Genomic DNA, 18,632 nt, shown 5'->3' with positions numbered 1-18,632 from the left:
GGTGACTCACCTCTAAATTACATGCTTCGACGAATTAACGATTACAAATTCCAGCCTGTGATCGATTATGCCCATCTCAGGACCAAAGCGAGAGATAAGTTTGCCACGCAGAATTTTCTCACACGGTGGCGCGTAAACGCGTCGTTCGGGGGCGGCGTTTGATTTCCCGCACGTATAAGGGTGAATAAAAGACCACGGGACATATTAAAAGGCAGCGAGGCGCGCCGTATGCTGGCATTCCGCTCTTTTCCTCCCTCTCGTCGCGTCGTTATACATATACGTGCCCGGTTATGCCACTGACTCACGGTGTATTCCACCGGTCGAGTAATATTAGAACGTGCCGGCAGAGTTGACTTGCATGTTCCTCGGGTCACTCTCTCCCCCTGTTCCCACTCTTTTTCTTGCTTTACACGACACAGACGGATTAATTGCAACCCAGGAAGAAAAAGGGCGCGCGCACGCGCAAACGGAGTGCACCTAGGTGAAAGCGTGTTGAATAACGATGAGAACAAAGACAATTCTGTTCCCGCAAATCCGAAGGAGGGAAACGCTCGAATACGCGACCAACGCGAATATTTCGAATGGAATTCTTATAGGGGATGAATTCTTCGGAGGAGTACGCGTGATAACTCCTGTTATAGTGTAATGAATTTTAAACGTGAATACGATCAACACAAATCCAAAAATTTAAGGAATTTATAGGAACCAACTGTAGTATTAATCGCTACATTTATCGTCTCCTTTGTGTATCGTTTTCGAGTATCGTAAACTAGTCGACTCGTGGTACTGCTTGTCTCAGTCTTGTTCTGGTCTCAGAGTTCGAAATCGAAATATAAACAGCGAAAGTATTGGGTTGTCCAGAAAGTTCGTGGCAATTTTTAAGAAAAATTCAAAGGCATATTTGAATTTTGATATATATTTATTGAATTATATAAATACCATTTTGTTCTACGACCTTTCCACCTTTTAAGGGATGCACCTATGTCAATTGTTTTTAATTTCGATTCCAATGTAAACAGACGTGTACCACCTATCAAAAATCGCCACGGACTTTCCAGACAACCCAATAGATATCGAATTTAACGGACCGTTTTATAAACTATATCAATATCCCACGTAATAATCCAACATATCCAAATAGAATAAAAAAAAAAAATAATCAAGTTAAAAACTGATTCATCATAAATTCCATAACGTGATTAACCGAATAACACTTCCGACAATTTAGATCAGAATCGAACTGCTACGATACGATATATATGAATGCATATTATTACATAAGAATAAGCGAATGGAGATAGAGAAGATTGGAGTAGTTTTATTTTTCTCCTGAAATAAATTCCATAAATTAGTCGTTGCTAAGAAGATGGTTACGAAATCATGTTTTCTATATAAATTCAAACAAAATATTAGAAAAGTAAAACTCTACCATGACGTTAGATTTAAAACTCTAACCACACGTGTGGGAAGTCAGAACTAGAGTCGCTAAGCTACTGTTTCACTTGAGAAACCGACAGAAGCGTATTCTTACCGCAGCTGCGGACTATTACGACTTTTATTGCTAATTACCTGCTATAAAATTGGCCACCTACACTAATGGTGTATACGGGGTCAAATCCTTACGATTCTCTGGCCACCTACAAAGTTCAATTATATTTCAAGCATGCGATTTGAAAATCCAAATTAAAAACGCGTGTAGTCGACACAAGCATTATTATTCGAAAACGTACACAGAATATATGTATATGAAGTATGGTAAATATATTCTATTAATTAATATCGTAACATTCCATTTTGTCTAAATTGATTCAATCATCTTCACTGATATCTGAGTACACACGAGTTGCAATTTTAGTCTGTATGCGTTTTCTAAAAATATTTTGCGAATACCTTATTCGTTGCAAAAATATTATTAAATATCTTCTTGGTATTACACCTGTTCTTTTACGTTTTATTAATCATACCGATGAGCGAAAGAACTTTGCTAAATAAAACTAAATCGAATGTGATACTAGAAATATTAGATTTTAGAAGTTTCATAAAATGTCACGACAGTACCCATAATATTCTACACGGTAATGTCGTATATATTACTTTCACATTTTGCGTGTTTTTCTTGCACACATGCACGTCTGCACGGATGGAAATGTCATGTGTTCTTTGCATACCGTTACGTGAACAAACATCCGCAGTCTAGTCATAGGTAATAGAAATTCTCTTTTTTTATTTCTGGATGACAGTGTGTCAATTTACGTACAATTATCTGGGTCGATGACCTAACCGAGCCACGATTTAATAATATCAAAAAAACAAACGCACAAGAACATTTTACTGTTCCTGTTAAATTTTTTAACTTTAAGTTTTTGTATTATAAACTTTGAATTCTTTATTCATTAATCGGCCCTTAGAATTTTCAAAATTTATGAAAGGTGGAGAAATTACATTAAATTCATAAATTTACAAATAATTCTTCTGAAATATTATCAGTGAAATCATCACGTGGGAAGTTATAACTTTTTAATTCTTCTAAAGAGATTAAAATTTTCTTCAGACAATTTGTGCGATTCCTAAGTTCCTAAATAATAGAAATTCTATTTCTTCAACAGAAACAGCTAGCTTCTATTAATTCCTGGTTATCGATACGATATCAGGTATCTTCATGTGATACCTTTAAATCGTCAAGATCAGTCTTCTTATTTCAACATCGTTCGATAAAATGGAATCAATTACTAAGTTTATTGCTTGTTTATCAGCAACTGATAAGTGACATGTATATGATAATAGCGCCTAATTACATTTATACGAATGAAGGCGAAAATACAGTTTCTACAATTAATCTTACAGAAAATTCTCGATAGCTTGCGCAATAACTGCGCGAATAAACTTAGGTTGAACATACTAATATACGACTAACGAATTCATCAGCCTCATTTACGATTTAGTTTTACGACTATTTCCGTAGCTAATGATACGAAACAACATGTTAATTCACAAGGATAAGCGGAAGACGTTAGATTTTGAATGAATTAATTTTAAAGACAGCCAATGACTTAGCTTGGCGTCATATATTTTTTACTATCCTCGGAATATTCACGGATTTCCCAATACGTATCATAATTCAGGTTTCTTTGGTCAATTTCGTGACCCTGGTGATCCATGATTGATCGCACGACATTTCTTTCACGTTTGAGAGTTTAGGTAGTACGCGTCCTTTCATTTTAGAATTGCTGGTTATTTACGACACAACGGAGATATTCAAAGTTACTACGAATATATTAATTCACGAGAGTAATATAACACGTCCTTGCACTTGCCTGATCACGAATCACGAACGATTGTGTCGATCTTCTTACTTTTACATAACCAGTAACGTACTCTTCAGCAACGCTATTGTTACATGACGGTGTCCGTAATAATTATATAACATCCATCGCTGCATATAATTATTACTTGCGTGTTAATTATTGCTTGCGTCGCGAGCAACAATAATAACACATGTAACTTAAACATCAATTAAACGTTTATCGTTGTTCCGATACAATGTACTTCTCGCAAATAGTCGCGAATGTCTGTTAATATTCCACGCGTGTAATTTCTCTGTCTTACGTAAACTGTCCTATTTAGATAGGAAGCTTTTCATTACTTATGCAATACGTCTTTGAGAGGATATCCTTTACTTAACGCCTCATCGATCAATAACATTACAGACGTCACAACAACTACCATTACTTCAACTCTTAATCGATACCAAACACTCCGTTAATTTCCTTAACACGTGCATGGACCAGGCGATTCTTAAAAGGGCGAGTTTTGAATTTTAATACTTGCTGGGTCTAAAGTGCTTAGAAAGAAGTAAAAACAAATTTAGAAGTTGCATTCGGCTGTCTTGCCACCGGAGTTTTTCAAAGTTAACGTTGCTAACAGTAACGAAACATAAAATTATTGTGCACTTACTAATGAAACGAAAGAAATTTTTCGAACGACTGAATAATGAATAGCTTCATCGTTCCCTGAGCTCATGCATCGTGATAGGCTTTCAAAGAATTGGTCACTTAGTTTCCGTACAACGTCCCCTAATTACCGTTTCCGGTGCATTATAAATTGTTCTACACCGGCGATCTTCCGATTTGCATACTCATTCGAACGCGATCGAGGAGCGAATAAAGCGAGGAACTTTGTTCGATGCATGGTAATCGATTGGAATTCCTCTTGGTCAATTGACACGGTCCCGAAACAATAGCGTCGGAAGTCGATCGATAAATTATGTTAATTTTAGCAATTTAGTTACATTACTACCTTCTTTTTCTGCCGATAGCCTTTAATTTTAACAATAAATTGGTACGTTGAATAAAAGTCGTGTAGATAATATTGCAAGAAGCAAAAAAGTTTGCATTTTATACTTTTATACCTTTTAATTTTGTCCATCAAACGACGCACTGTTTCACACAGCGATGTTGCAAAGCCTTTCGCAAGTTCCTCCTTAAAACTCTCGCGAATGTTGATCGACTAAGAATAAATCCGAAGTCTGACAGAACGGTCGGTGTACAAATGTCAATTATCGTCGAACGGAAATGACTGTTTGATGTTCAGTCGACGGTTAACGATATGTTTAACGAGTACTAACGAAACTGGGCATCCTGTGGGCCCAGAGCTGCTGAAAAAAGAGCATAAATTCAAGGCAAGCTGAAACCGGTTCGACGATATGGCAATGAATCGGTCTTGACCCTTTCGTTCTGGATTTTCCATTTTTAGAGATAAAAATCCAATTTTTCAGGGACCTTGAATTATTTTAATTCTTTTGGAACTGAATTCACATTCCTACGTCTGTTTGAGTTAGGTCTGGAATGCGGGGCAAAATTCCTTACAAAAATTGTAAAATTACACGTTAAAATATTTCCAACTCATTTATTATGCAAAAGAGAATAAAGTTGAAGAGGATGTCTAAAGTCGTCCAATTTAGTCGATCACCCCGTATCGATTCTTAAAATAAAATATTTCTTCGCTACTTCTTCTTCTTTTGGAGAATCCCTTTATCTCCACTTATGCTCCAATTAAACGATTACATATTTTTTTATTCTCCATTGTCCAAACGAATCAGTAAAGCCTCGGCTCCAGAAATATTTCTACCTTTTTAAAGGATGACATCGGCGAGGCTAGACGATTCTGACGTCCGCGCGTCCAAATATAATTGCGACGAGCTGGTCGCAATCGATATCGGTCAGTTTGCGACATTTCCGTCCCGCTGCGAAACCGGGCGATTGTTTACTCGTCGCAGGACCCGGTTTGCGAGGCCAACGAGGAAGTCCGTGAAAAGCAGGCCACTGGTAACGCAGACGGAAACTTATTCGAGAACAAAGAGCAGATGAGCGTGCGCATATTCGATCCAGTTTTGCAATTTTCGCGCGACCCAGCGATCGTTGAACGGTCGAACGACTCATGCTGCTAAGTTTAACGTCGCGCTCGATTGGATTTTCAATCGAGCATTTGCATCTGTCATTGTGGGATGACAAACTGCTTCACGCGAACAACTATGCAACAGGTAACTATCAATGTCTCGCAGTGGCGGACAAATTTTTATTGGGAATTGTTGATAACTATTTAGCAAGTTCGAACTGGACTTTAGCTATTTTTTTTAGAAATGTTTGAGCTATTAGAAATGTGTTTAGAAATACAATTTATACTTTTCCATTCGGAATTCTGAAGGGGTTAACACCTTTTAATGTATACCAATAAAAACAAAAAATTCCAACAGGTGTAAAGTCTTTCTAAATGAAACCATAGTTGGAGCGTTAATCGTTGAGGGGAATTTCGGTCGGAAAATCGCAATGCAATTTTTCACGAACAAAAGAGACAACGATCTATCGCAATCGCGTTTACCTGAGATTTTCCCGCAAGAAACTGCGTTACAGAGCGTTTCCACGTAGAGCTCTATTGTATCGCCGAGACCGACAATCCACCTCGATGTCGTGCAGCGTTAACCTGACGAAACGTTCAGCGACATTTCATCACAGTCGCGAGATAAACAAGTCACAATGTCTCGACGCGTAATTGAAATCTTTTTTTAGCGTTTTTCTATGTTTATGCGCACGCTCGTGCTCCGGTTACGCGAAAAATGCAAATCGTCTGGAAGTAACGTTAGACCGCCTGGGGAAATCTGACTAATTATTGCTGAATCGAAGTGCGAATGGTAGCGTAATACCATTTAATGAGTCGCTTAACGAGAAACGGGATTTACCAGCTCCTAATGAAGCCGATTGGGACTTCCTAAGCGTTGCGCGCGTTGCCAAGGATGTTTTCGCTCTTGATTATGCATGCGCAGGACGAGGAAACCAGTTGGAAGAATTTCATTTCTCGGGAGTATAATTATTTTGATTCTCGTTGTAAACAACGATCCGGGGAATACTATGACGAATACTTTTCCTGGAATTGCGTAGGAAGTGGATCTGAAATAGCCAGCCATTCTTTTATTTACAGCGAGTCTCGTAAGAAATTTGTCCAAATTGGATGTTAGATTAAAAAATTGAGCGTAGAGAAAATTAATAAATTTACGGGTCATGAAGACTTTCTGTTGTTCTAAGCCAATGGTATATTTAGGTTGCTGGTAATTGCTGGTAGCAATTTTTAATTTACCTACTAAATGAGAATAAATGTTAGTAAACGATAGTGACTACATCTTCTTCTAATCTATTTTATTATTCTCCGAGAGAAACGTCACGTTTCGTTTATTCTGGCGGTAAAATGGGAAAAGTTGTCTCGTCCATCGAAGACCACTCGCGACTTCGCCTCCCGTTAATTGCTTCCTCGCCCGTTATCGCCCTAATTGGACATCGTCTTTCGCTACGAGACCTGCGTTACGCGCGTCGACGTTCAGATATCATCAACCGTTTAACGAGCTCACGCACGCAAATTTAATTGAACCCGCGACAACCTGAAACGGCGCATCCCATATATTAATTAACGAACGAATCTCCGCGCTATTGCTAGCTGTCGTAAACGGAGGGAAAAAATGTGCGCGTTTACAAGCGACGTTTTCGCTGAATGTTTACCCACCGTTTCTGTTCTTTATCGCAGCGTGTATTTTTGCACGCGCGTCGCATTGTCAAAATAATCTCCGCAAATAGACCCGTTCGTCCTTTATGAAAATGAATGAACGTCGTGAAAAATCTTTGTATTCAAATCGAAATCGAAATTTGAATACGAGGTACAGACAGGCACGCCAACTGCATCGACCATGACAAATGGACGCGATAAATTTCCATTTTTATTATGCATACCGTGATTCTTTGATAAGTGTCTCTGTATGTGCATGGACGTGTCAGATGATATAAAATAAAGCACGATTTTTTAAACGAACACTTATACGACTGACTGTACGCAACGATATTTATTGGTGATTTATATTTACATGTATATTTATATGTACCGACTTATTTTTAATACAAACCGTCACGTAAGTATAAATTAACGCACTTTAGATCATGAATTCAATAATCTTACGTAAAGAATACGTACGATTATTTGAAATTGACACTATGAATCTCAGGATACAAATATTATTTTAACTCCTCTTAGCTGCAAAGTTTCTTTTACAATATTTTTGATAGACGTCAATAATGATCGACACTGTAACTTTCAGTCACTCGTGACTCTCGTGACGTTAGTCCAAAAAGTTCAAACAAATCGAGCACAGCTGACAAGTATCTTCGATTCGTGCAGCAACGAATGCCTCGATATATTGATTGCAACTACAGGTTAATCCAACCGAGACAGACTGAAACAGTCATCCGTCATCGTATGAGTGTTATCGATGGATCGTTACAGTACACAACTTCCTAACGTGTTTCTTATCACCTCGTTGTACATTACATAAAATAGTTAATAGCACACGTGACGGCGCACGTCGTGTGTAATATCAAGTTACTGTTATTCAATAGCGAGTTTGAACTCTCGTCGATATGCTATCCGATCGTTATTCCTCTCGTGTTACTTTCCTCGCGGATCTACGTAACGATCTCGCGTGGAAAGTGACGTTTGCGTACTGCAATTTCGCGTCTCGACAAATTAATTGCAAGTTTTCGAGTCGCCAGCTTCCTTCTGTTTTCTAATCACTCAATTATTGACAATCACTCGGTGTATCCTTCGTTTCCCTCTTTGATGAATTTCTTGTTGCAAAGTTAGTAGTTTTTCGACAGTAGGGTGATATACAAGTACAGAGTCAGATGTACGAACATCGTCCTATATTCCAATGACCATCAGGTTGAGACTTGCATAGGTTATATGTTAGTTCATAGTATTGCCATACGAATGAAAAACTTTAACTAAAATAGTAAAACTAAGCAAAACGTGGGATAGTGTTTAACCCACCTAAGTTTTAGTTTCTAGTTTTAACCTACGTATATCTACGCAAATTAGAAATGACACAAATATTAAATTAACATATATAATAACATAAATATTCGATTTAGAACGAGCGTATACATTTGGTGTACACGTTCAGCATACATTTTTCGTATCTGCATTCGCCACAGATCCATAAAATCCGCAGTCTGATTATTTATTCATGAAAAGTACACCGTGCTCGATGCTCGTCGCACTTTCCATATTGTGGATCGTGCCACTTTTCCATCGTCCATCCAAGATTGAAGTTAATTGGGTCTGTTAGGAGAGTCCCGAGATTGTGTGATGCTCGCGCGAGAACTCTGCTTCCGCTATTATCGCGGCGTCCAAGCGTTACTTTACGTAACTCTTTGTATGACGTTTTCCGCGTCGAGAATTTCCATCTTATTTCTACGTAACAATTACTGTGGATGGGTGATGCCTGTTGCATCTATGCCAGTGGTTACCAAACCTTTTCAATCTAAACGTCCACTTTGTCCGGTTTCAATTCGCCGTTTTTTAATTCACTTTCCTTTATTTTGAAGTGCCTGTTATAGTAAAATCCTTAAAAATATAACCGCGCAAAATTTCAAATAAAAATTCATGAAGCATCATAATTAAAACCTCAACGCTATGTTTACGGAGCACGGTCACTTCGACCCCATTTCAATTTCCTCAAGGTTTTCACAGAATCCGTTTATATTTTTTTCCAATCACTTGTGCTGACTTTTATCCGTGCGAAAAGACAAGCGTGTATTAAAATTAATTTTTGTTCGAGCTCCTATTTAATTTTAGTAAAATCGACTTCACTTATTAAAGCGTCGTTTCAGTAATAAAAATCTGACAAGAAATCTCCGTAAACCTAGCGTTAATTTCCATCCACAGCAGCTGAAATCGTATCAAATGACATAGTTTCGATTCGTCCACGTAAAGTTGCCATCGCTCCAAAATCGAATAGTCAGATAATCACCCACTTGAAGGTGTCAATCACTCGCCAGGAATCGACATCGCCGACGGTTGAGAAATAATGATCTCTGCGAATTCATTACGCAACGATGCATCTCGCTCGATCGCATGTTTGCACGTTTTTACTTCTGTCGCGTTCTGACGCATCGGCGTGTGACGTTCGAGAGATTCCCAGCGACATGTGACGCCATCAAGTTCTCTTTCAGTATGTATCAGGAAACGAAGAGCATCCGCGGCAAATAGAAGCTTTCTGTTCAAGTCTTTCCGTCTTTGATTATCTAATAGGCCATTAGACTCGATTGTCCCCGCCATTCTGCGGTAAACATTTTGCTGTCAAGGCGAACTGTACTGTTTTCGTGGTTTCCCAAACGGATCAAGTTCGATGAGTCAGAATATGTATCTGCCACTTTGTGGAATATATGAAGAATATAATATAAATGAGGAAGACTAGTGTAATAATATTTTCGTGTCAAACGTGACGTAATGATACTTCACTAGGCTTTCTCCTAGACATTTGCTTAAACAAATTGAAACTTTTTTTTATATTTTACGCGAGTACTTACTCTGTACGTATTTCTTAAAGAAATTTCTCATGAGATATAAACAGAAAGATTATCTAAATGAAATAACATTTTCTCCTTCATTTCCAGAGGAATGTAAAATATGATATCTTTTCATTTATAAAGAAATTCGAAACAAAGATCTCTTGTAACATATTGGCTTCGAGTGCACATGGGTCACATGGAAATTCAGGAAATTATGTAATAATCATTTATTTTTCTTTTATAATCGTGTGGCGCAAAGAGTTAACACGTTAATGCCGGCGCTGCTATTTGTGTTTCTAGCCATGGGTCGGCGCGGTATACACGCCATCTGATAGACACGCGAGCGTGAGCCACCGGTGGTACACGCCGGCGCCAACACAGATTTCGCCGACTAAATTAATCGCCACCAAATTGACTTTGACATACAGCCAGTCCCATAAATATTCCCACCTTCTATGTCTATTAAAGAAATCTGTCTAAATTAAATGATAGGGTTGATAGTTTCAAATAAATGTTTCATTGTAAATATGTACATGAATAAACCTTACGCTTGTATCAGCAATGAAACATTTATTTGAAAATATCAAGCCTATCATTTAATTTAGACAGATTTTTTTAATAGACAGAACAAATTGGACACGGAACAAGCGGACAATTATATACATTATGGTATATAAATCTTTAAATTAAACCAGGCATCGCCAACTGTTTTCTGGCTGAATTCTAAATAAAAATATTTTACAGATCATATCGACAATTTTAATTCTTTATAACGGAATCTTTTTTCAAAAATATAGAGGTATCGAGAATTCACTCGATTCATTACTAGAAGTTAAATGCTAATATTGACAAATTGTTCCCGGGTTGTATGTTGGCCATGCCTGAATTAAACGTTCTCCATAATTGAGCGCAGAGAATGTAAATCGCGATCGATATCGGGCGTCGATGAATTTCGGTCGAAATCCGTCGACGAAGTCTGCGTCGGGTCATTTCCACTGGGCCCTGTCGCATCGCATAAATTTCCACGCGGTAAACTCTGCAATTGCGCAATAGCTAGTAAAAGTTCGTCAGGAAGAACAACTAGAAAGTACCGGTGGTGCGTTCTGGCGCATAAACGCTTATGCGATCGGGTCCTCGTGTCCGTTGCATAAATTTCGATACGCAGGGGCGACTTTCTCGCGCTCGATACGAGACGTCCCTGCCTTCGGAGTTGACCACCTCTTCGATCCTTGCGTTTCCTCCCTCTCTTCATCTTTCACTGGATCTTTCTCTTCGACTTGCGTGGAACCTTGCGCGGACTTGAAGACTCCAGAACAGTGGCGAGGCGAGCACGGAGCACGTTTGGGTCGTTTTCTCCCTTCGCGGTCGTCGCCGATTTTCCGCCCGGTGTTCTTAAACGTTGTTAGTCGATTTGATCGGACGACCGTCGCGATTATTCGACGTGTGATGTAATTTTGGCCGTTTACGTTGGTCACGTTGCGCGCACGGAACTCGTTTCTTGTGCGGTGGAAATGTTTACTCGGTCTCGTTTGAAACTGGACCAAGTGTTGCTGATACTCCGTCTCGAGATACCGGTGTTTCTGCTTGCTTTGACTACTTTTTAGTACGACTGCTTTGTCTAAGTTGAACGAGTTTGTTTACTTTTAATTGAACTGTATCGCACGTGATTCGACCGCGTTTATATTCAAAGGGATACACGCAGTTATAGGCAAAATTCGTAATAGCGTAATTTTGCAGTACTAGTGTCGAACTTGATGTATAAATTTTGTTGTTAACGTACATATATTTAAAACTAACCAAAATTCAGGAAATCTTAGGTAACGTCTTTTCTTTTGGTATGCACAATAGATGTCTAATTAATTATTCGCGGAACATGTAATTTTCGCGGTGTGATTCGTGACTTTTGAATATAATTGCTTCGAATATAGACTGCCTTTAAAAAAGTTTCGTTTACTGAGAAATAAATAACTGTGTGGAGAAAGAAGAAGACTGAGAAATGGCTTACGAGGTGAACGCTGAAGATCATTTCGCGAGGGTGAGTTTTTCGTCGTGGCATTCGTCACAATAAACCTACCACGATTCACTGATTTATTTCTCTGAATCTATTTAAATGCTCGCCGTGCAATTGGCCATTTACGTTGCTCGTTTAAACAAACGGGGAAAAAAACGCTTCCTCCTTTATTTTCTTTCTGTCTCGACAATGGTTCGCCTACTAATTTTTAGCGATACTTATCACAGACGGTCGGCAACGTGTTTACCGAGCCGGCTGCGAAAGGAGTTGGCCGTCAACATTTTGTTGCTTTTGTTCGTCGAAAATGTCTGCTAAAAAAACACCGTTACGTGTCTTTTAATAATTCGGCGCTCCTATTTCCGCGGACAATGCATTACGATGGCGGTATTTCGAAACGGTCTCGAGCCCATTGCGTAATTTCGACGAAACGCAGATCATTTGTACAAAATGGAATCACGTAACCGAGCAATAAACAATTTCTCGAAAATATTCGAGGCGCGTGTTTGGTCTATCGTGTGGCACGAAGAAGCAATGAAAGCGGGACATAAAACGGACAAGATAATCCGCTAGCTATTACCATATTAGACTACCTTACGGATCGTAAGTTACGATTAGTATGCGTGGTGGAATATTAGGCAGTCCCAAAAGATTCTTTCGTTTTAATAGTAAATAACATTGTAGGGGATATTCATTACTCGTATTAGTGAGTTATTTATCAGGATTCTTCAGAAACTTAAATGGTAGATCGAAAAGGGAACATAGATTAAACGTTTGGTTTATGGAATTTCATAAACTTTAACAACAACACTGTTAGCACTGAACTCTTAACACTTTAGTTGGAATTTGAATTACAGAATGAAATTGTATTTCATGTTGAGTGAACGTTTATCTGTGTCGACGTGTACCACCGGTGGCTCGCACTTGTACGTATCATCAGGCGGCGTGTACCACTGGTGGCTCATTCTCGCGTGTCTATCAGATGGCGTGTACCATTACGCCGCCCCATAACGAGAAATAAAAATAACATCGCCGTACGTGTTAATCGAATAAACGTCGCGTATAAATTACTGTACTATTGTCGTGTTAAGGGTGAGATTAATCGAATAGCATTACTTATAATACAATTTCCATCGTGATAATACAATAGATATGTATCTATAAAATTTACATTGTCCCACTAATTGAAAGCGAGATTCATTTATATGATTCATGGATTTAAAATTGCTGTGTGATTTCAACGGGTGAGACATGATTAAGGCGAGTATCCGATTTCATTGAACATAATCATGATTATATCTGAACTCGTATATACGTACGATAACGGTACCAGCTGATCATTATGCTTGAGAAACCCGTCTGGTGGATTCCCCAGATTTTTTAACGAATTTCCATTCTCGTCTGTCGAGAAAATAAACTTGAAATATTTCGGGATTCCCCTGTTCGTAGGGAAGATTCTTCACTGTTTCGAAAATTTCAGAAAGCATTATATATTATAGTTTCCAAGATAGTCGAGTGACAGTGATTATTAAATTATATTCATCTCGCTCAGTGAAGATCAACTATCAATAATTTTCTAGATAATGTTTTAGAAATACGTATTCTTACACGACTTTCGATATCGAATGCTGTGATATTGAATTTAAAAAAAATTTCAAATCAAATAGCTTTCAAAGAGCATCTAAATAAAAATTTGGAAACAAAATTACATGGCAAGCACTGAATTATTCAACTTAAAGCTAAAATAACTCCTCCAAAGATGAAGTCATCCGAATCAAAATTCATTTACATACTCTGAAAGGTATCGGATTATTTTGTTTCAAAATTATATAAAAAAAATTCTGTTTTCAAATGCAATTGTACACCATTTGAATGTTCAGAGTACGTGCCACATATTTTCTAAACTTTATCTAGAAAAATTACGGGCAGTTTATCTTCGCATAAGTGGCCACATCTTAAATCTGCTCCCGAAATAGAACGTTTCATGCATGTTTCAACGCGCATTCGCATTCGGAGGTTGTGCGACCTCAGCGTTCGTTGCCTGCGGCAAAATAAACTCCCTCAATCCACCCCCTGCGTCCCTCCTGTTTTCCTTTAGATTTATTTTTCACCGTTTCCCGAGAAGTATTTCGTGGCACGAGGCGCATATTTATGTACGACGCGTTCCGCGATCAGGAAGACCGTAACGCGTTACTCGCTATTCCATATTCTGCGACAATCGTCGCGATCGCTGCTAATTGTCATGCTAATAGCTCCGAGCGATCGTTTCGAGGTCAATGGACTTGAAAAGCAGCGAGCTGACGACTAGTCACGTCCAAGGATGTCGTAGCGATGTCTCGAGAACGGATCGTCCACAACAGGAAATATAAAACTGTAGTTTCGGCGATGATATGGAGTTAACATAACTTATGGCGATAGACCATAATTATTTTATTTTTTAGTTGGCAGAACAGAATAAGTTATATCTATATAGAATAAGTTGTATTTTACGGACTATAAGACGCATTTTCTTCTTCGAAAATTCGCCTCCAAAATTCAGGTGAATTATACTCGAAATTAATGTAAAAATGTCCAGTGTTTGATTTAAAATTCCCGTCAGTCTTAAAAATGGCCATATAGACTCGATCTAATAATAAAAATGTTACTTTTTTTTTTTTTTTTATTGCTTAAAAATCAAGGTCCGTGTTATGGTCCGTAGGGTCTTATCGTCTTCCTATCTCGTAAATACAATTTCTTTTCGTATAATGAAATTAATTACAAAAATGTCGGTAAATGTTATACATACGAAACAAGAAGCAAACGAACAGGAAATATCTCCAAATCGAACGCGAGAAAAGATACGCGTGTTAATATAAAGTAAATAAGCGATTGACCGAGAGAATATCCATTTCGTCGCGGGGATGAAAAGAATGCAGGAAAAGTCGGTATGTAAATCGGCGGGAAAATATCGAGAAGATATTTTTGGAGGAGCAGCGAAAGAAATTAAGGAACCAGTTCCACGTGCGCGCAGTTTATCGTCGCGTATCACCGATGACACAACGATCAGCAAAGTCATTATCAATCGACCGGTTTCGATCGCGCAGCAACAAGAACGTAACGGTCGCGTAAGTGGCAGCCGTACCGCTTTCATGTGATTTTATTCGCAAGTCGCGTCCCGTGTTACGTATGAAGGAATTTCTAGAACATCTTATTATTCCCGAGAGGGCAACGAGGATTACATTTCGCGCTGCTGCGAGACAGAGGCATCGTTTCATGCAAATGATTGTTTTCAAATCTCGCGAATATGCGAGAACGTTGCAATCAGTGCGTATAATGAAACGTTTGGAATTTTCCATCCACGAGTTTCAATTTTTGTTTACTGTACCTGTGAAAATATGAATTCGCATAAACATTCGTGGACTAGTTACAGTACCGTCTCGAAATCTTATTACGGGACTTAGGTCAGGACTTTGTTCTCGAGCGAGATGAGAGGGAACCCGTAGATAAAACAGTGGGTTCGGTGCAGCGGCAAACTATAAACTGATCGCTCGTGCACTGGTGTTGTTCACGAGACGAAGGATAGAACATGCTCTCTCATTTTAGCACTAGTAAAATCGACTTCAAACAGAAAGGTGTTGCTCATTTCGAGACGATACTGTATCATTATTTAAAGAAATCCACCAGCCAAATATTCCGTTTACCATAATTGCTGTTGCGTTCATTCTGTTATTTGCACCGACTACTTGGCTCAATTTTAATCTGAACTCGAATAAACTCCGAAACATTGTTTCAACGTGACGGTTGTGGGTGATAATAACAGTAGACGTCGATTACTTTCTAAATCGTCGTCGTGCTCCAACGCGCCGCGGGCGTACGATCGTAGGTATTATCGACATAATTCACAATTATTCTGTAATGCTTACGTAATTTCGCGCGCTCGAGAAGCGTCCAGACAAAGTGTAATGGACCAAGAAGCAATTATAACGACATCATTCCCCGAGACACGAATTGTCCCGGGTGTCGTTGCAATCCTGCCACGTTTGAACGTTTTTTCATCGTCCAAGTTGCACTTTCCTGTACGGAATTTCAGAACGATTTCAGCGAATTGCAAACGGATTGACCGAAATTTCGGAGCAAGCGTTGAGCCATGGATTGCAAGCGCGAAAGTGAATTGCACGTGACAGTCTCCGTGATTAGAATAAAAGAATATTGAAAGTAAAGTTTATATTATAATATTTGGAGAGTAATATATATTTCTTTTTAGGTTCAATTTTTGTAGGTACGTAATTAGTGACGGTATTGAATGTGGATAATTTCTACTTTGATTACCAAACTGCGGATGTTTATGTGTTTATGACAAATGGAGATATAGGGAAATCTGTGAGAATGTGCACAAATGCAGAAGCATATAAAATATCAAAGATAGTACACGTATTATACTGTTTAGAATATAAGGCATGCAAGCCTCGCTTCTTTTTCTTTATTTGTGAAAATATAAATTTACATGAACGTGTAAAGTTTAACGATTATTGCTTTCCTTAGAGGCTACACGCGATAAATAAAAGTTCCGCGAAGTAGATTTCTCGAGAGGCCTAATTTCACTGAAAATTGATCAGGATGGGATAATTTTCACTACTTCAGAAAAATTCAAATTGAATTTTATATTTAGTTTAGTTTTGATGCAACAGTCGTAATTACTTCGAAATTATTTTACCTGATAAAGTAGCTGCGAGAATAATATAAAAACACCATGAATTTGCTCCAATCAACTTTAATTTCGATAAAACGTGTTAAATAGACGCTACACGGTATTTTTAATAACCCGTACAGTAAAAGATGTAAACTAAGTAAATTAAAAAAAATAATGACTGCCATTCCAAGTGACCTGAGTTCAAATTTTACGCTTACATGCGCATACTTTGTAATATCGCTTGCATTCCTTAAGAAACTCGGTCTTCAGGCCAAGTACCACAGGAATGACATCCTAGGAACGCAGCGTAATGCTCGTTATCGCGTAGTGGCAGCAATTTCCGTCAAACCGATCACTTGTCATAAACTTTACGTTGCATACAAAGTTTCAATAACGAACAATTTTATAATAGAAGAATCATGTACCGTTTTCTAAACGTTTTTATTTCCTAGCTGTACCAGATTGTTTGTAGCCTCTTTTTCTGCGTGCACCGTCTGCTTTACGTCCTAAATGGACGAGTCGTAAACTCCTTAAGGCGAGAAGTCATAAAATGTAGCCATAATGCAAACGTTTTGAACCGATACCGTGATTAACGATAAAGTAAAACCGAGGTCCCGTTTTCAGGCAGGAAACCCTGGCGCGTTTACCTCTGACTTTCAGCTAACGATGACTTGCTTTTACAATGACGAGGAATATCCGCGGTGAACGCATAAAACCATCAAGGAAAGAAGTAGGTCTCTTATTGAGTCAAAACGAGGGCGTTCGCGAGATAAGGAACTTCGTAGCCTTGTCGGTTCGTTTCCAGCGAGACACTTTGGTGACCAATGGGTTAGGGTACTTCTAGTAAAGTGGTTGAAAATTTTAGAAGGTTTAAGGAGTGGCGTATCTAGATCTATTAGGGACCCAAGATAATTATTTGGGGTAGTACTATACTATTCCTAAAATGTTTCGTGAGAGAGGAAACGCTTCCTGAAGATAAAGAGGTTTCCATAAGGGAATGTAAGATTCTTTTTAGGAAATACAAGTGGTATGGAATATATTTATATAATATTTAAATGTATAAAATATGAACATACAATAATATAAAGAGATATTGGAAAGTGAAGTTCATATTATAATATTTGGAGAGTAAAATACATTCCTGTTTAGGCTCAATGTTTGTAGGTACGTAATTAGGAACGGTACTGAGAGTGTATAATTTCTACTTTGATTATTAGACTGCGGATTTTGATGTATTTGTGGCAAATGGAGTGCACAAGTGCAGAAACATATAATATGTAATACATATTTATATTTTATATTTACATTGTATATTTATATCTTACATATATAAGTATACAGGGTGTTTCGTTTAAAGCAGAATGATTAGATATCTCTGAATGAAGCTATCGACAAACGTTTTACAGAAGTTATTCGATGCAAATCTAACAACATCCGCGTTAACAAACGTTTTCCGACGAAAATAGCGGTGGTATTGTTGGCCGTTAACCGTCAATATTTTACGAGGGAAACGAGTCGACTTTGGACTCATTTCGTTCCCGTTACCTACATTTCTCGTCGCGTACAGATTCGACAAGTAAGCAGGCTTGGCCCGGTGAAAAGAAAATCGGTCAGCCGTGTAACGGAATGTGCTGTCCGTTTCGACCACGCGTGCCCCCCCATCGTCTTTTCGAAGCTCTAAATCAATGGTTATTAACCTTACCAGGCTCGTGGCCCAGTTGAAGGAGAAGAAAAAGATCCGACAGAGTTTCTTAACCCTTCTGGTAACAACTAAAAAGTTCACGGTCGAACCCGACCGTTCTGGTCTGGTATATACAGGGTGTCCCAAAACTCGGGGAGGAGCCGGAAATGGGGGGTAGCTGAGACGATTCTGAACAACAATTTCCTTTGCAAAAATGTCGGATGGGGCTTCGTTAAGGAGATATTAAGCGAAAACCCCGACCAATCAGAGCGCGCGTAGACCGTTGGAGCGGCCGCGGTAGCGAAGGCTACGCGCTAGGTCGATGCTTCGATGCACGTCGAGTCACTTGTTCGCGTGCAAGCGCGGCCGCCAGCGCGTAGCCTACGC

General features: G+C 38.7%; 1 protein-coding gene across 2 annotated transcripts in view; it reads left to right on the top strand.

Annotated features, from left to right (window-relative positions):
* LOC128875443 (protein fem-1 homolog CG6966) overlaps nt 1-18,632 on the top strand; it is a 39,516-nt gene that overhangs the window by 9,989 nt on the left and 10,895 nt on the right. Inside the window, exon 1 of one of the 2 annotated variants that reach the window (XM_054121027.1) lies at nt 11,772-11,922. The exons of the other annotated variant lie outside the window; for it this stretch is intronic. Coding sequence (XP_053977002.1) covers nt 11,884-11,922 — 39 coding nt within the window. The 5' untranslated portion in view covers nt 11,772-11,883. Of the gene's footprint in view, nt 1-11,771; nt 11,923-18,632 lie in introns of those variants that run through there. 2 annotated transcript variants of the gene reach the window in all.

The sequence above is a fragment of the Hylaeus volcanicus genome, chromosome 4 (genome assembly GCF_026283585.1).
Source record: "Hylaeus volcanicus isolate JK05 chromosome 4, UHH_iyHylVolc1.0_haploid, whole genome shotgun sequence".
In the NCBI taxonomy this organism is placed as follows: domain Eukaryota; kingdom Metazoa; phylum Arthropoda; class Insecta; order Hymenoptera; family Colletidae; genus Hylaeus; species Hylaeus volcanicus.
This window is presented reverse-complemented; position numbering and strand designations above follow the sequence as displayed.